Source organism: Chiloscyllium plagiosum, chromosome 38 (genome assembly GCF_004010195.1).
Source record: "Chiloscyllium plagiosum isolate BGI_BamShark_2017 chromosome 38, ASM401019v2, whole genome shotgun sequence".
Taxonomy (NCBI): domain Eukaryota; kingdom Metazoa; phylum Chordata; class Chondrichthyes; order Orectolobiformes; family Hemiscylliidae; genus Chiloscyllium; species Chiloscyllium plagiosum.
The window spans coordinates 6,325,610-6,349,108 of NC_057747.1; the positions used below are offsets into that span (position 1 = coordinate 6,325,610).

The window sequence follows — 23,499 nt, forward strand, 5'->3', positions numbered from 1 at the left end:
CCCTCCCTACTGGCATTGTATAGGTCAACCCACAGCAAGTAGACTGCAGTGATTCAAGAAGGCAGCTCACCACCATCATCTCAAGGGCAAATAGAGATGGGCTATCAACGCTGGCCCAGCCAGCAACACCCAAGTCTCACAAATGAATAAAACAAAAGACATTGAATATGAATTCCCTGATTGGGACTGTTAATCTGGTCCAGTCAGGGAGCCCTGGTTGACAGAGATTCTGACAATCTAGGTACTGACTCAGACGAAGCTGTGCCAGAGTCAAGGACTCTCCACGTGTAAATAAAGGGTGACTTGATGATAGCGGGCTGGCCTCAGTGGGGTTATTTCAATGTTCAGCCCCTTTCGTCACTCCTCAGATACTGAAGCAGTTCAAATGCAACAAGAGCTGAATGCTAGCTATCCAGGCTGAGGCTGACAAGCGCCAGTTAACAGTCATTTCACACATGTGCCAGGCAATGGGCATCTCCAACATGCGAGAAAATAACCATTGCACCTTGACATTCAATGGCATTGCCATTACTGAACCGCCCCCCCCACCACCACCACCCAACTATCAACATCCTGGCTTTACAATTGACCAGAAACTGAACTGAGCTAACTATGTAAAGATTGTGGCTACAAGAACAGGCGACATTGCACAGAGAGACACAAATCCCACAGTGATACTGCCAAAGACCATAAGCTATAGGAGTAGAATTAGGCCATTCAGCCCATTGTGTCTGCTTCACCATCTGATCATGGCTGATATGTTTCTCAATCCCATTCACCTTTTCTCCCTATAACCATTGATCCCCTTACTAATCAAGTACCTACCTGTCTCTGTCTTAAATACTCTCAATGAATTGCCACAACTTTCTGTGGCAATGAGTTCCACAGATACACCTCCCTCTGGCTGAAACATTCTTCCCTATTCTCAGTTTTAAAGGGTTATCCCTTTACTCTAAGACTGTGCTCTCAAATGCTAGTCTCTCCTACCAATGGAAGCATCTTTCCACGTCCGCTATATCCAGACCTCTCAGTATTCTGTAAGTTTCAATCAGATTCCCCTCCATCCTTCTAAACCCCATCAAGCACAGACCCAGAGTCCTCAATCACGACTCATATGACAAATCCGTCATCCCAGGATCCTTTTTGTAAACCTCCTCTGGACCCCTTCCTATGTCAGCACACCTTTCCTTAGATACAGACCCTGAAACAGCTCACAATATTCCAAATGCAGTCTGATGACAGCCTTATACAGACTCAGCAGTACATCCCTGCTTTCAGGTTCGAGCCCTCTTGACATGAAAGATAACACTGCATTTGCCTTCCTCGTGACCAACTGAACCTAAATATTAACTTTCAGATAATCCTGAACTAGGACTCACAAGTCCCTTTATGCTTCAGATTTCTGAAACCTTTCCCCATTTAGAAAATAGACTATGCCTTCATTCTTCCTACCTAAGTGCATACAATCACACTTCCCCAAACTGTTTTCCATTTCTTTGCCCACCCTCCTAGCCTGTCTAATCCTTCCGCAGCCTTTCCACTTCCTCAACATTACCTGCCCCTCCATCTAACTTTGTGTCATTTGCAAACTTAGCAACTATGCCTGCAGTTCCTTCATCCAGATCGTTAATGTATAATGGGAATAGTTGTGGTTCCAACATGGACCCCTGCGGAACTCCATTAGTCACTGGACGCCACCCTGATAAAGACTTCTGCCAGACAGCCAATCCTCTAGCTGTCTTCACCTATCTCCACCTCACCAACCTGCCCCTGCCTTCCCCTTTATCTGCAGCTCCCCCACCCCTCCCTCCACACCCAGAACAAGTCATGAAGAAGGGTTATACCCAAAACGTTGACTTCTGCACCTCCTGATTATGCCTGGCTTGCTGTGTTCTTCCAGCCTCCAGCCTGTCTACATTTGATTCCAGCATCTGCAGTTTTTTATTCTATAAAGCAGGTTTCTCTGATCCACTATTCATGCCAGTACCCTTGCTCAAACACCTTGGGCTCTTATTTAGCAGGCTCCTGTACATCAGAAAAATCCAAATCCCTAAGTGACAGGGACCAGAGAGACACAAATCCCAAGGAAACAGTGCACATGGAGATCCAAATCCCAAAGTGGAGAAATATGAAATCATAAGCCGGCATAATACAGGAAAAATCAAATCCTACATTAATGATGAGCTTACCAAATCAGTAAATCCATGCTGGATTGTATGTGAAAATATAAATTTCTCTTCACCTTATTCATGCCTTAGCATTTTGTGAGTAACTGTTTGATTTGCTCTGTCTAATGATAAAATACATAATCCACCTTTAAAGGTATTAATATTAAAATTGTGTTCTAAACGTTGCTTGACACAATTTATACTAGTTTGCAAACAAATGCAATATAAAACACATTTTAAATCCATGCCTTAAGATGATTATCATTTTATTTGCATTTGCAGCAAATCAAATTGGAATTCCTGAAAGTTCTGAAAGGTCTGCATCACGATTGTGTTCATAATAAATGTGATACTCAGTCTATGTCAAAGTGCCACATTGTGCCCAGATATAGGCAGAGGTTTAAAACCTGAGAAAAGGAGCTGAAGTAGGCCATTCGGTCCCTCATAGCTGATCTGCCCCAGCATTCATCTTGTCTTTTCCACCAGCTCGTCATAGCCTGCCACTCCCTGATTTTTCAAAAATTTCCCTACCTCTGCTGTAAATACTTTTAGTGATCTAGCCTCCATCGATCTCTGGGATAGAGAATTCCAGACATTATTACTCCCTGGGTGAAGAAATTCCTTCACATCTCAGTTTTAAATGAATGTCCCCTCATTCTGTAACTCAGTTCTCCAGTCCAACTCCCCACTCATGGGAACATCTTGCATGCTTCAATAAGCTCACCCCTCATTCTACTAAATTCTAATGAATAAAGGCTTAACCTGTTTATCCTTGACAAGTCGACCCTTCACCATAGCAATCAGCCTACTGAATCCTTTATTAACTGCTCCAGTGCCATTATAGCTTTTCCTAAATACAGGGACCAAAGCTGTACACAGTACTCCAGGTGAGGCCTCGGGTGTCATATTGTAAAAAACATCGAAACCTGGAGCAGGAATAGACCGTTCAGTTCTTTGAGCTCCATGGCCAAAACACTATCTCGATTCCATTTTCCTGCTTTCTCCTCATGCCCCATGATGCCTTTAAAATCTACAATCTTATCTAAATTTTCTTGAATATATTCAGAGTTTTGACCTCCACAGCTTTCTATGATAGAGAATTTCCCAGGTTCATTACCCTCAGAGTGAAGACATCTTTCCTTATCTCAGTCCTAAATCTCAGACCTATATCAGACCTGAGACTATATTTCCTGATTCAAGACTCCACATCCAGGGCAAACATCCTATTGCTATCTGGCTGCCTAAACCTGTTAGAGTTTTATACATTTCAAACAGATCACCTCTCTAAACTCTAGTGAAGACAGGTCAAACCAATTTCTCCTCATGGGACAGTGCTGTCACTCATGGAATCAGTCTAGCAAGCCTCTACTGCATTCTGTCTCTGGCAAATATATCCTTTCTTAGGCAGGGAGTCTAAATTGTATGCACTATCCCAAATTGATCTCACCAAGATCCTGTATAATTGCATTAAGACATTGTTACTTCTGAAACAGAAACAGAAATTGCTGGACAAACTTAGGAGGTTCTGGCATTTGTGGAGAGAAAGCAGAGTTAATGTTTTGAGTCAGGTTTGAAACTTTAACTTTGCTTTCTCCCCACAGGTGTGGCCAGACCTGCTGAGTTTCTCCAAAAACCTCTGTTTTCGACTTAGATCTTCAGCACCCACAATTCTTTGTTTTATCCCTGCTTCTTGTAATGAAGTCCATACACCAAATGGGCTTCTAATTGTGTGCTGCTCTGATCTGCCTGCTTTCACTGCCTGGTCTTCAGGAACACTCAAAACCCTTTGTACTTCACAATTCCCAATATATCACAATTTAATATTCCTCTTCTTTTCTGTTTATTGTATGGAAGTGTATCACTTCACAGTTAGCCACATTGTATTGCATTTGCCATGTGTTTGCCAAGTCCCTCAACTAAATCTCCTTGAAGCCTCCTTGCATCCTCCTCACAATCAGCAATCCCATCCAGTTTTGTGTCATCAGCAAACTTGGAAAGTTGCATTTGGTTCCCTTTTCCAGGTAATTTATCTGTATCATGAATAGCTGGGGCCCAACCATCAATCCTTGTAGTACTCCAATGGTCACTGCTTGCCACTTGGAATAAGATCCATTTATTCCCACTCCCTGTTTCCTGTCTGTCAAATATCTTTTGACCACGCTAATATTTTACCTGCAATCCCATGTGCTTTAACTTTTCCACTAACCACTTATGACAGTGTCAAGAACTTCCAAAAATCCAAATACACTATATCCACTGGCTCTCCTTTATTGATTCTACTCATTACATCCTCAAAGATCTCCATTAGATTAGTTAAGCACTATGTGCCTTCCATAAACTCTTATTGGCTTTGTCTAGTCCCAATAATGTTGTCCAAAGTCCTGTTATCATAAAAACATAGATTCTAACTATGACTCAAATATTTTCCCCACTACTGATTTATATTAACTGGTCTGTTATTCTCTGTTTTATTTTTTCTCCCTCTCTTTTTCCATAATGAAGTTACATTTGCCATCTTCCAAACTGCAGGAGCTGCTCCAGTCTCTATAGAATTTTGGAAGTTGATCACCCATGCATCCAATATTTACAGTGCTGCTTCCTTTAGTGCTCTGGGCTATAGATAATCAAGCACTGCTGATTTGTCAGCCTTAAGCAAGAGTTCCCAGTTTTTTAAACTCCAACTCCCAAGGAAAAAAAGGCCAATTTTCAATTTGCTTTTTCATTAGCAACATTAACTCAGAGAGGAAATGGAAGGGAGAACTGAAGCCACTGTTACAATGATCAAGGTCTTGGAGGGGATTGGTGCAGGAGATGGTTGTTAATGGTACCTGAAATTCATTGGTGGTGGGTGCAGGGATATTAAAGATTACCTTCTCCCCCCACAAGGAAGCTACAGGGATGTTCAGGAGGGTCAGTATTACCCCACACTCCCCCTCACAAGCTACCAGAGGAGGTGATGGAGATTGGTACAATTACAACATTTAAAAAGCATCTGGATAGGTAGGTGAATTGGAAGGATTTAGAGGGATATGAGCCAAATGCTGGCAAACGGGACAAGATTAGTCTGGTCAGATGGATGAGTTTGACTGAAGTGTCTGTTTCCATGCTGTACATCTCTTTGACTCTAAGTCCCTTCATCCGGAGCAAACTGGCTAAAACACAGGCCTGGCCCTGCCCCTGCCACTGCTGCTGAGAATAAGGCAGAGGTAAAATCAGCTCCCAGCCACTCACCACTGAGCTGGTGAATCTAAAAGCACACTTGCTCCATAAACTTGAATGAATGTGCCCGCTGTAGGATTGTACTATTAGTTGTACTGGCAAAGACCAACCATCCCTGTAGCTGAGTCATGGCCTCCATGTTTGATTCAGCACAGGTTATGCTGCAGTTAACTTGTAAAGTGCAAGTTTATATCCTAGCAATTGAACAACATCAGGGAATAACACCTTCCAAACTCAGTGTTTTATTACACACAGGCAGATTTTATTTTGTTGAAAAGAAAACCCATGCAGTCCTTGTTTGTGAATTGACTGGGGGCTCCGATAATGGTACTCTGCAGTACTGGAGAATGATGGCAGTATTTGATGCCTTTGCAGCTTTAAGCTGCAGAACTCTAGCAGCCAATGCTCTTGGTTCCCTGGATCCCGTACAGGAAAGACATCCAGTCCATCGGTCCCCCTCCCGGATCAATGTCATTAATATTGCAGCAAAGGATATTCATAGGCACTGCGTGCACCATTGGCAAGGCACCTCATAAATAGGGCTGGCAAAGGCTGACAGTTTCATCATTCAGTGCAGGGATACAGAGAGAGAGAGAGAGATCTGGTCAGAGACAGACAGAACGAAGGGAGAGGACTGCAGTAAGAGCGAGCTACTAGAGTTGGTGCTGAGGAGCTGCTGTAGCTTTAGTGTGAACTGAGGGGCACTCTCAGCAGGAACGGCTCTTGCACTTCTAACGAACAGCTCACTATAGCCAGCATGGACGTTCTGAAGAAAGGGTTCTCGTTTGCTAAGGAGGGTGTGGTGGCAGCAGCAGAGAAAACCAAACAGGGCGTTCAGGATGCTGCAGAGAGGACGAAAGAAGGAGTGATGTATGTGGGTAAGAAGGCACACCGAGCTGCAGCACCCAGGCAGCCTGCTCCGGGGATGCTGTCGCTTGTTCCTGCGGGAGGTTTTTTTTGAAGGGGGGGGGAGGGATTTTGTTTTGCAGCTCTGTGGGGGAACAAATTGAATCGGTGAAGTAGGGTTTAAAAAGAACCAGGGAACAGCTAATTAAAATAATGGTCAGACTGGAACTGAGTGCTTTTCAACATTTCCCAAAGGTGATGTTCGACAAGACAGGAAAAACACTCTTCCCCACCCTACCCTCACCCCCAAAACAGGTTTTGCAGAGTGTGAATGATGCATTTTCCCTCCTGATGAAGGGCTTTTGCCCGAAATGTCGATTTTCCTGCTCCTCGGATGCTGCCTGACCTAAATGCACCACTCTAATCTAAACTCTGGTTTCCAGCATCTGCACTCCTCACTTTTGCCCATTTTCCCTCCTGTCAGGTTTTAGTGCAGGAGGTTGGGGGAGGGGGGGGGGGGTTCTGCTGTATCTTCCCATTGAGGGAACACTGTCTCCAGCCACCCTTGGGAGCTTTTCCCTCACTTTAAATGCGTTTGGCAGAATCTCCCACTGTGTTTGGAATGATGCCGTGCCTGTACTGAATTGAGCTTCATTAGGGAGGAGTTGGGGTGCACCAGTGAATGCTGTGACCATCAAGATAGGAGAGAAAAGCAAACTCATCCTAATCAATTGCCTTCGGCCCCAAGGGCTGAAACTATCCAAGTTTCTCTCCCATTTTAAAATGCTCCGGATTGAGTCAGGAACACGTCGGAATTCTCTGTAGGCTTTGTCCCAGGCAGGGATGCTGCGGAAAGGTGGGAGTTTGAGGGAGGATGGGACTTATAAGAGAGAATGGGACTCCTGCTCTACAAAATTAAGCAGCCTTACATCCAACACAGATGCCTGCCTTGCCTTTGTTAAAAGTGCAGAAAATCTTCATCTTCAGAAGCCCTGGTGTATTCTAGTGATTTTAAAGTGAGATCCCAGAAGCATTCTGAGAATGACTGAATTCAGGCAGGTGACCTTTTTTTTGAGAGGCGTTTGATGACCCATCATTACAATGTTGCACCCTATGTCCACTCTGCAGTGCTGGAGCACACCATGCGGGAGGGGCAAGGACAGGTCCCTACCCCCCGGGAGGGAGATGCCTCCAGCCTAGGGTTTATTCCCTCAGAAGCAGCCCGTCCAGGAGGTGGACACACTCTCTCCTAGAGGGGAAAAACATGCACAACCCAACCCTCCTCCCCGGGAGGGAGATGCCTCCAGCCTAGGGTTTATTCCCTCAGAAGCAGCCCGTCCAGGAGGTAGACACACTCTCTCCTAGAGGGGAACAACATGCACAATATTGTAACTTTGTTAGGTTTGCCTTGAACATTAGATTTTTATTACAGTGGGTGCTCCCAATGCTAATTGTGTTTAAAGTGATTCTTTGGAATAGCAGGAAAAAGATTGAAGGGAAGGAGGCTGTGAACACCCTGTGCATGACGGAGGGAATGATTTTTGGTGGGATGTTGGAACCAGCCAGTTATGGAGCTGGGAGGGGCGGCTGGTGCTCAGACCTGGCTATATCATACTGATACTGCCGTGTGCTATTTCCATTCAAAAACTCTGTAACAAGGAGAGTTTCCATAGACTGGCAATCGTCATTAAACCCTAGGAAGAAACCAGCATCAAGACTAAAGTGGCAAAACATCGATGACGAAAGAATAAAAATTGCTTCATTACATTGGACATCAGATTCCCCAGAGGCCAGAATTAGTGCAGAAGAGAATTCTTTTTGAGTTTTCTTTTCCCTAGAGATTACAAAGAGAGACCAAAGGGTGGGACAACAAAGATGATTTGAACATAAGGATTGCGGCTTTAGAATAAGGTGATGTGGGACAGAGAGTCAATGTAGACCAGCAAGCACAAGATGGCTAGAATTAAATGCACCATGGTCTTAAGTGAGAGACTGAGACACTCCTGATTCAGCCTGTAGATTAATAGAGATCGGGTTAATAAGAAGTTAATTCACATCTTGATGTGGTTTTGAAGCTCTCATATCCTATTCATGATCTATGCTATAATGTCCCCAAGCAGCACTGATGGGAGTGATTACTGCATAATCATATCTTCTCTCACATGACCAAACTGAGCTTTAAGTCCCATGTTTTAACCCTTAGCCTCCTGACAGCTCCAGAAAGCTCCTCTAAGGCAAGCTCGTTCCGCGAATTTACATCTCACCCAGTGTGCTCTGCCTAACATTAACAAAACTACTGAAATATCAATGCAGTTTTAATATTCAACTTTTTAAAATGCTTTTTAGAAACTAAATGAATTTTTTTCATTCAGACCCAGTTCCCAGTCTTTGATTTTACATTATCCCTCGCCCTCCCCAGTTAATGTAATCTCATCTCTTGTATCTATTCTATTACAATCTTAAGGCCTGTTTATTAGTTTGCTTTCTGTCCTACTAGCTTATGACAAACACCGAGGAAAGGGGAGTGTCCATATAAAGGGCATGATGCAAAAGCAAAATGCTGTGGATGCTGGAATAAAAACAAATAAAGAATACCAGAAATCAGAGCGTATTTGTAGAGAGAAAAATTATGTTACATTTCAGGTTAATGAGTGCATAGTGTGTTTGCCCTGAAGCAGGAATAGGATGGTGACTTTGGTACCCCCTCAGAGGAGTTGAGGTGTGCTCCCATCGAGGCTGGGTATCTCCATGCGCCAGCCAAGCTCTTGAACACAATTCATAGAAGGAATGGTCCATCAGTATTTCAAAGTTCTTCCGTGCTTCGGCACTCAAAGAAATCTGTGTAGCAGAAACAGCATCATCACAAGAAAACGAAAACCATCTCATTAGGAAAGGGTTATCCAGTTTGTAGCAACAAGGGGAGTTCGCATTGAACACACCCAGTATCAATGTAGCCATCCAATGTGTGATATGACTTCAACTAACTCCCCATCTAGTGGTGGAATAATGTCATGACAGCGCTTCAGAATAAAAGCACCAGAAGATACAAACCGATGGAATATTTGACTTTGATTCTGGACGTGTAATGTCAGCCAGAGGCCCAGTTTGGGGCCTGAGTTACAGACCTGTTGCCCCTCGTTGTTGTTCAAGAGATGCAGACCTGTTTGAACGTACATGCTTTGATATCAAGTCAATGCAGAATTGAGTTTGTCTTGGAAGCGCTTCACAAGTTGAACAGTAGCTAATCTTTTCCTGATTTGGAGCTGCCGGTGTTGGACTGGGGTGTACAAGGTTAAAAATCACACAACACCAGGTTATAGTCCAACCGGTTTATGTGCATATGAAGAAGCAGCGCTCCGAAAGCTAGTGCTTCCAATTGGACTATAACCTGGTGTTGTGTGATTTTTAATCTTTTCCTGTATCATTCAAGGGGCAACTCTTTATCCAGAATGTTACGCTGGCCCCTGGGAGCAAGTTGGCAGGAAAGGGCAGAAAAACGTAGGTGGGGTCACTGTATCTGCTGCTTGTTCCCCTCCACCAGGGTATTAATAGAGTCGGTGTTAGGTGACCTGTCCACTTTCAGATCAATATTGATGCTCTCAATGGATAATTAATAATCACATAAAGCTTTTTTCTCTTTTCCACCTCTGGTAATTTCCACCTGGTAGTCTGAATACAAACGTGATAACACCCCCCCTACACAAACGTCTCCCCAAGCACTGCATCACGATCATGCTTCCCAGGATGCCTGGCCCGCTCTGACAAACCCCCAACTCTGCGTAAGTTCTCGTCACCAATTCCAGCTTGGCTGCAGTACCAGCCGTGGCCACCAGTCCTGGTGGCGCTGCTCAGACAGAAAATCAAATGGCCTGCTGCTCAGGCAGCATCCCTTGGAGGAGGAATATAATTGGAGTGGAGTGGCTACCTTTGTTTGTATAATCGCAGAATCACTAGATAATTACTGCCCCGTTAGAAGGGAATATCTTAACCAGACCATGGGAAACAAATCAGAATAATATAGGACCATTTCAAAACATGTAGTAACTCCATGGGGCACGGGAGGTGGTGTACAGCCCTCAACATTTTCTTCAGCTGCACCATTATAACTTTCCTTTTTGTCTTCCCAAACAGGCACCAAAACGAAGGAAGGAGTTGTACAAAGCGTGAACACAGGTAACAGATAGCGAGTGGGGGTCACTGGAACAGTCATTTTCCCCACCTTTGACCCTCAGGCTGTGTTGTTAAGAATTCTCTCTCATTTCATTGGCAGTGGCTGAGAAAACCAAGGAGCAGGCGAATGTGGTTGGAGGGGCAATGGTGGCCGGAGTCAACACAGTAGCGAATAAAACGGTGGAAGGAGTGGAGAATGTGGCAGCAGCCAGTGGGGTTGTTCAGTTGGTGAGAATAAGCATTGTTCATACAGGGTATAAAAACCTGACCACTTGGTTGTGTTCTGTGCAGCCTGATCTTCTGGATTACAGGTTCAGTGATATTAGTACCATGCCACTGTCTTCCCCTAAAGAAGTCCGTGAGACTGTAGCAAGAGAACATAAAGAGAAATGACAGGAAACCAAGACATTTAAGAGAGCTGCAAACCAGTGAACAGTTCCTTTGTTGATGCTGTCTGCTACCTTTGGCTAATCTTTCCACAGATTCAATAAATCCACAAATTTTATCTCAGTCCTGGTGAGATGACTACCCATGTGATTGTGGCTCGGGGATAGATATAATGGGAACACTGATTTTCCAAGTAATTACCATCAGTGAATTCACAAAATCAATTTTGTGAAAGTAACCACTCGAGCAATCAAATATCACTGCAGTCTACTGAAGGAGTGAAAAACCAGACATCAAAATATTTTTGATATAAAACATAAGGACCAATTTTCTTCTATGTCTTTCCTGATTAAGTTGTACAGGTACAGTACCAATTATTGCAGCTAGATCAAATTTAAACAACAATATAAATTGCAGAGCTAGAATCCTGTAGAGATTGAAAGGGGAATGTTCGACACTGGCTGGCTAACTGATGACACTCGACATTGCCTCTTTGTAGAATGGCACAAGTGTCACAGGGCTATCGGGCACTGAAAAGATCAACAGTGTGCCCTCTGCTGTGACTCAGGACCCTGAGATTGGTACCCCAACCCAGCAACACCCATTGGCCAGTGAGAGGCCAGCAGCTAGTCTACACTCAGCACGACCTCTGGCTGTGCCTGGTACCACACCCGAAGCCTGGGCTGAGGAGGGATACAGACACAGGAATGACAGGATAGTGAAAGGTGGGAAAGGAGAGGCAAGGGGAGCGGAGTATCTCATTCCCAATGCCAGGCCCCTCAATCAGACTCTGAATCAGACCAGGACAGAGTTGGTTTTGGATTGGAGGAATGTATCACCTTCTCTCACTGTAACTAAATATAAGAACTAATTTCTAACTGTCACTGTAAATGTCCAGAGGAGGAATTGGAAAGTGCCAATTTATAAAAGAAAATGAATTGGCCTTTTTTCCTGGCTGCCTACGAGCTTGTGTTGGATGGTGTTCGATTGGCAGCAGATCATGTAGTGGGTGCTGTATGAAACACTGCTGGAGGCAGCTTATGCTCAAGGCCAGTCTGTAAGGTGGCTGCTTAATCTAGGACAGTGGCTCCCTTTGGTCGGACACACACACACATGTGAACAACTGGACAGCGTGCCAACACTGAGAAAGAAACACTGGCCAAGAAGCTGGTGATTTCCCATCATCCTGAGCCAACTTGACTCCATTCTGGGCCCAAGTCCCATAATGTTGGTGGTGTTTATCACTGCGCGTAGAAGATTACTGGCAAAATGACAAATGTTACTTTATAGTTGAAAATCACACGACACTGGGTTATAGTCCAACAGGTTTATTTGAAACGGCAGGCTTTGGGGCAGGGGGTCTGAAAGCTTGTGGTTTCAGATAAACCCTGTTGGACTATAACTCAGTGTCGTGTTATTTTTGACTTTGTCCACCCCAGTCCAACACTGACACCTCCACTTTATCGTTTCGAAGATGTCAAAGTAAGACATCTGTAAGATACCATGAGGCCCGGTGGCTAGCACTGCTACCTCATAGCACCAGGGTCCCAGGTTCAATTCCAGCCTTGAGCATCTGTCTGTGTGGAGCTTGCACGTTCTCCCAGTGCCTGTGTGAGCCCCCTCTGGGGGCTCTGGTTTCCTTTCACAGTCCAAAGATTTGCAGGTCAGGTGAATTGACCATGCTAAATTGCCCATAGTGCTAGATGGATTAGTCAGAGGGAAATGGATCTGGGTGGGTTACTCTTCAGAGGGTTGGTGTGGACCAGTTGGGCTGAAGGTCTTGTTTCCACACTGTAGGGAATCTAATCTCAAACAGACTTAATCCTGCTGTTCTGAGGAAGGGTCACTGAATCCCAAAAAGTTAACTCTAATTTATCTCCTCAGATGTTGCCGAGCTTTTCCAGCAATTTCTGTTTCTGTTTATTCTGCTTTGTGTTTGGTATAGTAGTTGGGGGCAGAGGGATGGAGGTGCTGGTGCGGTGTTTAATTTAGCCAACGGATGTTGAGGGTCAGTCTTCCTACTTTCAAGCCCTCGTCCAGGGCTGCTGCTGCTGTCTCCTCGAGCTGTCCTTGACAAGGCTCTGCATTATTCAGCACGCTCCCAATCTGCGGGTGTGACACTTTCCCAGAAGTTTACTGCAATGCAGATGCGGAAGTCATGTGGGAGGGGTGCATCGGTCTGCTTTCCCCTCCCTGCACATCCTCCTGCGAGCCCGGCCCGTGCTTTTGCTGAAATCACGGTAAAGGACGGCTGGCGAGTGAAATGTGCTGCTTTTGATGTCTGCAGTCTGATCGCGTTAATCCAAGCACAGGAATTACTGACGCACACAGTTCTTAAAATAGCCCACATCCAACTTGGTCACATGAGGCTGAGCTGCAGAGCTCTGATTAGCTGCTCTGGGTTTGGTCCTGAAACTTCGGGAGTCCCTCGTTCCTAAAATGTCGCACCCAGTCCTACAATCAAAGCGAGCTCTGCGCTGTCGTAGTAAAATGCCATTGGCAGTTATGAGGATTAGGGCCGGGCGAGCTCAGTTCACTCACCATATCCTCAGGTATTAGATTTTGGGGTGTACCATTCAGGGTACAGAGACTAGCTAGCACCCTGACGTTTGGATTCAGAAGCTTGTGGATTGAAGTCCCCACTTCAGTGACTTGAGCTCAGAATTCAGGTCGAATGTCTCTCACATCCTGCAAGAGAAGTGACACTTTGAAAGTGAGACACTAAAGTTACACTGTTTGAAGAATAAGAGATTTCATCTCTGTGTTCTCAACACCATTCATTGTTTAACTGATAGAGATTTTCTGATTGTTGGACTTTACACAGAACAGTATAGAACACAGTACAGACCCTTCAGCCCTCAATGTTGTGCTGACCTTTTATCCCACTCTAAGAACAAACTAACCTACATAGGCTATATTTTACTATCATCCCTGTGCCTATCGAAAAGTTGCTTAAATGTCCCTAATATATCTGACTACTACCACCGCTGGCAGTACATTCCATGCACCCACTCTGTGTAAAGGACCTTCCTCTGACATCTCCCCTAAAACTTCCGCCAATCACCTCAAAATTATGAGCCATCATGATAGCTTTTTCTGCCCTGGGAAAATGTCTCTGGCTATCCACTCTATCTATGTCTCTCCTCATCCTATACACCTCTATCAAATCCACCTCTCATCCTTCAAAAGCAGTTCTTTAACTGTAAGGCACTGTGGGATATTTTGGGGGACATGACAGGTGCTATATAAATGCCTTTCTTCTTTTTGAACATCGGAGTGTGAGATTCTCTACCTGCAACAGGGTCTAAGATTTAGCTGGATCCAGTATCCAGTCAGTGGGAGTGGAAGCAGAGCAATGGGATGCTACTTTAACCAGAACAACAACGTGCATTTGGATACCACCCACAAAATCACCAAACAGCTCTGTGGAAAACCTCCTTTGTGTTTCATGTTGGAGTTGATTTTCTCTTCATTTTGCAACTTGGCCCAGAACTTCCAGGTGCACACCCTCTTGCTTCTGTTAACGTTCAGCTCCAATTAGTTTTACCTTGAAAATGGCTGCAAGTGTGAGGTGAAAACAGCAGAGCCAGACCTGTGGGATGGCTGGGGCTTCAGTGAATGTTGAAACTGTTTTATGTGTTTGATTTGACGCAGAGGTTAGGCAACTCAAACCAGCATCCCAAATTGGCATGGTTCAGTCATAGGGTAGAGCTCCCTCACTTATCTGTTAACAACACTGGGTAGCCCCAATCAGGGAAAGCATGTCCTCATTGTGTCAAAGTTCTCTCTGGTCCCTATCAGCAAGATTGTAAATTGTGGCTCAATGCCCAAAATGGGTTAAGAATGCACAAACTAATTTCTTTGTGCAGGAAGAATTGAGAACTTGCATTTATGTACATTGTTTCAGAGAGATGCAAAAATTCATTATTTTAAAATTCATTTGTCATTGCTTGCAGCAAATGTGGCAGCCACATTTCAAATAGAGCAGATGACGAGTTAATTTAATTCTGGAAGAATGTTAATAGGATACCAGGAGAAAGAACTTGGTTTGAAACTGAATCAAACTCATTGTTGGGTGTAACAACTAGGAGCAAATCCTCTGTTCCTCACATTTCCTCTCCAGAAGTGCACTGATATGGAATCATCCCATTCACATGAGTCTTTCTCTATTGTAAATTTAATAGGATCCCTACAGTGTGGAAGCATTCCATTCAGCCCACTGAGTCCACACCAATCCTTTGGAGTACATCCCACCCAAACCAAACCCTATAACCCTGCATTATTCCATGGCTAAACCACCTATCCCACACATTATTGGACACTATGGGGCAATTTAGTACAGCCAATCCACCTAATCTGAATATTTTTGGACTAGATTAGATTAGATTACTTGCAGCATGGAAACAGGCCCTTTGGCCCAACAAGTCCACACCGACCCTCCGAAGAGCAACCCACCCAGACCCATTCCCCTACATTTACCCCTTCACCTAACAATAGGGGCAATTTAGCATGGCCAATTCACCTAACCTGCACATTTTTGGACTGTGGGAGGAAACCGGAGCACCTGGAGGAAACCCACGCAGACACGGGGAGAATGTGCAAACTCCACACAGACAGTTACCTGAGGCGGGAATTGAACCTGGGTCTCTGGCGCTGTGAGGCAGCAGTGCTAACCACTGTGCCACCGTGCCGCCCACAAGACAGCGCGGGAGGAAACCCATGCAGACGTAGAGAGAATATGCAAACTCTGCACAGAGTAGAATTGATCCCACATCCCTTGTGCTATAAGGCAGCAGTGCTAACCACTGAGCCACTGTGGCACCTTGAATGGTCTGGTTTAAGGCAACTCATGTGTTCCACCTACAGATATCATCATGACATTAAAAGTCTTGATGTTTCTCATGTTTCTGTCATAATATAAGATCTTGGGTTTAAGGCGATTGCTGGGTGGGGATATGCAAAGCTACTTTCTTTCTTTGCAATAAGAGGATGACGTTAACTTGTACGGTTCTGTCTTGCCAGGATGAATTTGGTCAGGAAATTCCTGCTCAACCGGTGGCTGAGGGAGAACAGACCTTAGAGGAGCAACTGGTGGAAGCTACAGAGGCCACTGAAGAGGTAGAGTGAGATCTCCAGGAAGACTGCCCTTTCCTTCCCGTTCTTCCTACAGACCCTAAACATTCCATTTTCCTTTCAGTGCTTCCATGGACCAACTCTTTACTCCATGCAGCCTAACCCTTATGTACTGACTTGTGAACTCTCCCCTTTCTTAGTTCAAGAATAGATTTGCACAGTATGGTGCAACTCCAGGTAAAAGTGGTAAATATTGCATGACGGGGTATCCAGATTGGAGAGGGAGTTACAAGGGTGATACTTAACAGAAGCTTTTGACAATAGAATATTCCATGAAATAAGACTGGAAATTACTCAACATCATCAACCCCAAAAGCCATTAGATTCCACCAACATCTCTGAGAAGACTGCAGTATTTGTGCACTATTAAGGATGTTATCAAATTTAAGAAAAAGATGTGCAATATTGTGAAGATTAATAGCAGCATCTAAGAAATAGGAGTAACTAATTTGAACATTGCTCCTTTAGGGGGTAATAATGGGAAACAAGGAAGTGGAACACATTTTGAGAAGTATTTTGATCAGTCTTCGCAGTCAAAGCCACAAAAAACATTCTCTGGTAAAAGGAAAGCAGAGAGCAAAAAGGAATGAGGAACTTAAAACAGTCACAATTATTAGAGGAAAAACACAAGAAAAGCTAATGGGACTGAAGATCTGACAGCCTGTATCCTAGGGTCTCATAGGAAGTAGTTGCAGAGGTAACAGATGTATTGGTTATGATCTTCCAGAACTCCCTAGATTCTGGAAAAGTACCACTGGATTGGCCAAATGCAAATGTAACACCATTGTTCAATTAAGGATGGAGAGCTAAAGGAGGAATCTCTAGGCTAGTTATTCTAATATCTCTCTTAAGAAATTGCTAGAATCCATTATTTAGGCTGTGCCAGCAAATCCTTCTTGCCACAGAGAGCAGATGTCTTGTGTATATTTAATGTTGAGCTAGATTCTTGATCAGTGGATGGAGGATTAGGATGAAAGGACAAGAAGGTGAATGTGAGGAATATTGGATCAGCCATGACGGCCTACTCCTGCTCCTATTTCTTATGAATATTTAGAAATCAAATATTAATCAGGCAGAGTTGATCTAGTTTTGCGAAAGGGAAATTGTTTTTGACAAATCTGTTAGAATTTTTTTGACGATGCAACAAGCCGGGTGGATAAAGGGGGAATAGTATGTGTCACATTGTTAGGTTTCCAAAAGGAATTCAGTTAGGGGCCACATAATAAAATTATTGTACAAGCTAAGTGGGCGGCACGGTGGCACAGTGGTTAGCACTGCTGCCTCACAGCGCCAGAGACTCGGGTTCAATTCCTGCCTCAGGCGACTGACTGTGTGGAGTTTGCACGTTCTCCCCGTGTCTGCGTGGGTTTCCTCCGGGTGCTCCGGTTTCCTCCCACAGTCCAAAGATGTGCAGGTCAGGTGAATTGGCCATGCTAAATTGCCTGTAGTGTTAGGTAAGGGGTACATGTAGGCGTATGGGTGGGTTGCGCTTCGGCGGGGCGGTGTGGACTTGTTGGGCCGAAGGGCCTGTTTCCACACTGTAAGTAATCTAATCTAATCTAAGAGCTCACAGGTCTGGATAGAGCTTTGGCAAACTAACAGGAAGTAGTGTCAGGTGAATGAGTCATTTTGAGTTGATAAACTGTACAAGCACCACAGGGACCAGTGTTCGATACACAACTATTTACCATTGTTATTAATGACTTGGATGAATAGACCAAATGTGTCAGTAGCTAAATTTGCTGATAATATAAGGATAGAACAGAAACCAAGATGAGGAGGATACTCAGAGTCTGTGAATGGTTATAGATGGGATAAGTGAGTAGGCAAAAGTTAGCAGATAAGGTGGAAGTTGTGAACTTTGGAAGGAAGAACAGATAAAGCTCTGGTAAGTGAGATTAGTGTGGATAGATTGGTACAGAGAGGCTGAAGGACCATTTCTGTGCTGTACCATTCTGAGTTGTGCATCAATTAATTTTGTTTATCTCTTGGATCAAATTCGCTTTCTATCTGAATCAAGGGAGCACCAGGATGATATTCGAGATTAAATAAAATTAAGATAGAATGAGATAAAGAATAGCAAATAGAATGTGTGAGCTTTAGTTTCTGATTGTGACCTTTCAGGAATTCTTCGTCCTGATATGAACATGGACCAATATTCAACTGCATCTCTGGAAAATCGTTTTATCCTTCAGTTTTTTAATCCGATATATTTAATTTTATTGTTCTGTCTTTTCATGGAGAATCTTTTTATGTTCCACCATCTGTTAATTTTATCTTTGAACTTCTCCTGAACTCTTTCATGATTTAGTTGTAAATCTCATTGCCGCGGGATTACCTTTCCATTGTTTACCTCAAATCTAACTATCCCTGTTCTTCCAAGGTTCCTCCACCTTTGTGTATTTCTCTTTCAGTTTTTATACCTGTGCCTAATGTATTTAACATCACAGCAGAGTTCTGGCACTAAGTTGACACTTCTGTTCTGACACGATGCCTGCTGGATTATAAATGCAGGCATTATGAGAGTGCATGACCACATGAATTGCTTGTGGCATCCCACTGTTAGTGGTGGAGTTGATAAAGGGGTACCCTTGATTCTTTGCTGTTGTGGATAGTGCTGAACTTATGGCCAGACACTGAGGAAACACTGAGGAAAGTTTTAAACCTCACCAGCAGTTGTTGACACAAAGCCCCGATATCATGGACTGATGTGAAGGACAAACTCACTCAGCAAAACTATTAATTCTATGCACTGAGCTGCCGCGAATTGAAGGTCTTTGAAAAATCACCAACAGAGTTATAAGTGTTTCTGCGATTGTGCACCGGAATATCTCACAAGCTGGTCTATTCTAATATGTTGTTTTCTCCCCCTTCCTACAGACTGGAAAATGAAGAGTCATCAGTTTCTCAGAAGATTCTGGGTGCACTTCCCCTCTCCCCTAAACCTTCACACCAGTGTTGCTGTAAAGAATCGAGGATCACAGGTGTCCAGCCCCTAATAGCTAACTGTAAAGAAGGGGAACTGTCCAAAGCCTATTTGTTTCCTGTCACCTCCTAACTCTCATTCTGTGTGTCCTACCGTGGTCGCCAATTTAACAAGGGTCCCTTAAGTAACCAACTTTGAGCTGCTATTCATTTTGCCGTATTCACCCTGTAGTCAGTCACCATTCACCTTTGTAACAGCACTCTGTGTCTCCATTGTCTGCTTTTGGTCACCTAATTATATGGATGGTTGCAACTTGTGATAGAGCAGTGCATGCTGCCTGAATAGCTTTATGTGTTGGCATTTAACACATGCAGATTTTATAACAAATATGAGAATTAAAATAAAACTTTAATGGAGATACTGCATCATCTCTTGATAGTTATTGATCTGTATAATTTCTTCGAATAATGTAGATTTGAGGCTGACAATTTATGGATCACTCAAGTTTGCTAAAGTTGATTTTAATTTGTCAATTTTTGAACTCTTCAGTTCACTTGTGATGAATCCTTTGGTTGTCCCCCTCCTGTCTGGGCAGCCTGGTCAAATATAAGATAGAAACACATCTCTAGGCAGCAATCTGAGGGCAGGCACAGGAGGGAAAGACAAAGGGTGGTCTCATTTCCCCCCCTCACTACCCCCAGCTCGGCTGCAGAAATCTCGAAATGTTGCCTTTTGTGGGAAAGATCTGGGATTCATGGATCCCCAGGATGGTTAAGGTGAGGGTCCTTGAAAGCTGCCAATAAAATGGAACTTTTCCCATTTTACGTGCTAATAAGAGCAGTGGCAACCAGTAATACACTCACTCAAGACCCAGGATCAACAATGGGCCTGGGCTAAGGTGAGTGAGAGCAGAGCTGGGGGGGCATGTAGGTGAGGTTTGAAAGATGGTTATCGCAGGAGAAGGGAGGAATGGTGGTCGACAGCAAGGACAAGGAGTTGGCTCTAGGTGTTTCCCCCACCATGCACACATTCCCAAAGACCAGCCTGTCCCTTCCCGATTCCAAGTCTTTGGATCAACCAGTGAGTACCTAACAACCAGAGAGGTCAAGGGAGCTGCCTAGTAGAACTGTCAGGATTCTCAATGTTTATGTCAGGGCTCCCCACGTGGAATAGTTACACTTGGCTTTGACAAAACATTCATTCAGTTTGCAGTTGGTGGGATATAACACCTAAAGACCCACTCAGTGATCTTGACCATTAATGAGAGGCCATTCTACAGCCAGGCGCACAGTGCCCAGGTCCTTGGGATTTGATTTCTGATACTGACCACCAAAGCTTTCTGCTCTTAATGCCTTCTGAATAGAAAGAACGATGTTAAACAAGAGAAGGTGCAGCAAAGATTTACAAGGATGTTGCCAGGACTGAAGGATTGGAATTATAAGGAGAGGCTGAATAGGCTGGGACCTTTTTCCCTGGAGCATCGAAGGCTGAAGAGTGACGCTATAGAGGTTTATTAAATCATGAGGGTGAATAACAAGGTCTTTTTCCTGGGGTGGGCAAATCCAAAATTAGAAAGCATGGCTTTAAGTTGAGAGGGGAAAGATTTAAATGGGGCAACTTTTTCACACAGAGGGTGATGTATGTATGGAATGAGCTGCCAGAGTAAGTGATGGAGGCTGGTATAATTACAACAATGAAAAGGTATCAGGATTAATAGGAAGGTTTAGAGGGATAAACAGTAGCAAATGTGGCTCGGGAAGACTGGGATGTCTGGTAGGCATGGATAAGTTGGACCAAAGCTGTTTCTGTACTGTATGGGTGGGGGGAGTGGGCAGCTCTCTGGTGTTTTAATAACTCCCTGAATCTTGAGACATTATATCCCACCAACTGCAATTTACCCAAGTCTGACTCCTTCCTTTTGAACATGGACTGCTTCAGTACCTGAGGTGTTGTGAATGGTGCTGAGCATTGTGCAATCATTGGCAAAATCCCTACTTATGACCTTGGGATGGAGGGAAGAGCATTGATAAAGCAACTGGAGTTGGTCAGGCCTCGGACACTACCCCAAGGAACTCCTGCAGAGATGTCCTGGAGCTGAGGTGAGTGGCCTCCAGCAACACACCTACCTTTCCATGTGCCAGGTATGACTCCAAACAGCAGAAAATTTCCCCAATTACCATTGACTTTAGTTTTGCTAGGGCTCCACATTCAGTCAAATGTAGCCTTGATGTCAAGGGCTGTCAATTGCACTTCCTGCCTGGAATTCAGCTCTTTTGTCCATGTTTGAACCAAGGCTGTAATGAGGTCAGGAGCTGAGTGTGCCTAGCAGGACCCAAACTGGGTGTCACCAAGCAGATTATTGCTGAGCAGGTGCTGCTTGATACGTGCCATCACTTTATTGATAATCGAGAGTAGACTGATGGGGCGGTAATCAACTAGGTTGGATTTGTCCTGTTTTTTTGTACACAAGACATACCTCAACAACTTTCCGCATTGTTGGGATCGATGCCTGTGTTGTTACTGTACTGGAACAGCTTGTCTAGGGGAGCGGCACGTTCTGGAAGTCAAGTTTTCAGTACTATTGCTAGAATGTTATCAGGGCCAATAGCCTTTATCATAGAGTCATAGAGATGTACAGCATGGAAACTGACCCTTCGGTCCAACTCGTCCACGCCAACCAGATATCCCAACCTAATCTAGTCCCATTTACCAGCACCCGGCCCATATCCCTCCAAACCCTTCCTATTCATATACCCATCCAGATCCTTTTAAATGCTGCAATTGTACCAGCCTCCACCACTTCCTCTGGTAGTTCACTCCATACACATTCCACCCTATGCGTGAAAAAGTTGCCTCTTAGGTCTCTTGAATATGTTTCCCCTCTCACCCTAAACCTATGCCTCCCCCCCAACCCCCAGGGAAACAACTTTGTCTATTTATCCTATCCATGCCCCTCATAATTTTGTAAACCTCTATAAGGTCACCCCTCAGCCTACGACAGCCTCAGCCTATTGAACCTCTCCCAATAGCTCAAATCCTCCAACTTTGGCAACATAAATCTTGATGTAAATCTTGTAAATCTTGATATCACGTGGAATGAATTAGTGGAGGACTGGTATCTGTGATGCGGGAGAAGGCTGAGATGGATCATCAACTTGGCATTTCTAAAAATTAAAAAAAATTATGATCTTTGTGTATTGCTATGGGTAGAACAACCAAGACTTCACATTGATATTGTAAAATCTTCAAGCACAGTCGTCATTATTGAATGTTTCCATGGTCAGGTTGTAAATTGACTGGCACTACCTACTCCAGCAATAGTTTTAATTCATTCATGGGATGTGGGCATTAATAGCTGGCTAGCACTTATTGCCTGTTCTCAGATGCCATCGAGAAGGTGGTGATGAGCTGTTGTCTTGACACTGCGGGACATGTTTTGTAGGTAGACACACAGCATATTAGGGACCCAGCGACAGTGTAGGAACAGTAATATTTCCAAGTCAGGATGGTGAGTGGCTTTGAGGAGAAATTACATGTGGTAGTGTTCCCATGTTTCTGCTGCCCTTGTCTTGTATAGATGCTGGTGGTTGGCAGTTTGGAAGGTGCTGTCTAAGGAGCCTTGATGAATTTCTGCAGTGCATCTTGTAGTTAGTATGTACTGCTGCTACTGAGCATCGATGATAGAGAGAGTGAATGTTTGTGGTTGTGTTGCCAATCAAGGGAGTTACTTTGTCCTGGATGGCGTCAAGTTTTGTGAGTGTTGTTGAAGCTGTACTCATCCAAGCAAATGGGAAGTATTCTATCGCACTGCTGACTTGTGCCTTGTGGGCAGGCTTTGAGGAGTCAGGAGGTGAGTTACTTGCTACAGGATTCCTGGGGTAGTAGCATGGAGCGGATGGGCTGTGCTGGGATTGCAAGACAGAGTTGATGGGCTGTGCTGGGATAACAGCAGGGAGTTGATGGGCTGTGCTGGGGTAGCAGAAGGGAGCTGCTAGGCGGTGCTGGTATAGTGGCAAGGAGCTGATGGACTGTTAATGCCCATAATTCTCCTGGTCTGAGCTGATCATATGGTCTTAGACCTCAGCTAGGTGGTTGCTTTTCACTTAATTAGAATTAGGTTTTTTGACACATGTACTCAGATACAGGAACACATGAGTACAGTAAAAAAATGCACAAAATGGCCATTTCAGTATCAGCTTAGGTACAAAGATACTTAGGTACAAAACCTTAGGTATTAATTAGAAAAATAAATAAAGGTAAAAGTTCAGCATTACAGTCCTTATAAAGGACAAAGAAAATTTGCAGCCCTCCAAGCCTGAGCCGATCCAAATCTACTGTCTAAACCTGTCACCCAATTCCTAAACATCTATATCCCTCTGCTCCCCACCTACTCATGCATTTGTCCAGATGCAGCTTAAATGAATCTACCGTGCCTGCCTCTACTACCTCTGCTGGCAACGCATTCCAGGCACTTACCACCCTCTGAGTAAAGTACTTGCCACATTTATCCCCCTTAAGCTTTTCACCTCTCACCTTGAAAGCATGACCTCTCATTATTGAATCCTTCACCCTGGGAAAAAGCTTGTCTCTATCAAACCCTCTCTCCCGGAACTCCCCAAACCTCAACTCCCCACCATGCTCTCCCAAACC

The 23,499-nt window shown here is 44.2% G+C and overlaps 1 protein-coding gene across 1 annotated transcript; it reads left to right on the forward strand.

The window, feature by feature from the left end:
* The first annotated feature begins 5,928 nt into the window (after positions 1 to 5,928).
* On the forward strand, positions 5,929 to 19,274 carry sncga (synuclein, gamma a). The gene is made up of 5 exons (XM_043678717.1): positions 5,929 to 6,265; positions 10,365 to 10,406; positions 10,504 to 10,631; positions 15,813 to 15,908; positions 18,804 to 19,274. Exons 1-5 carry the CDS (start codon positions 6,145 to 6,147, stop codon positions 18,813 to 18,815), a joined length of 399 nt encoding a protein of 132 aa, XP_043534652.1. The 5' UTR covers positions 5,929 to 6,144; the 3' UTR covers positions 18,816 to 19,274.
* Positions 19,275 to 23,499: the final 4,225 nt, after the last annotated feature.

What these genes read in the sequence shown, in the direction of transcription:
- sncga (XM_043678717.1), top strand. Translation starts at nt 6,145, where the DNA reads ATGGACGTTCTGAAGAAAGGGTTCTCGTTTGCTAAGGAGGGTGTGGTG. An exon ending in AGAAGGAGTGATGTATGTGG is followed by an intron (nt 6,266 to 10,364) that starts GTAAGAAGGCAC and finishes CTTCCCAAACAG; the next exon opens with GCACCAAAACGAAGGAAGGA. An exon ending in CCAGTGGGGTTGTTCAGTTG is followed by an intron (nt 10,632 to 15,812) that starts GTGAGAATAAGC and finishes CTGTCTTGCCAG; the next exon opens with GATGAATTTGGTCAGGAAAT.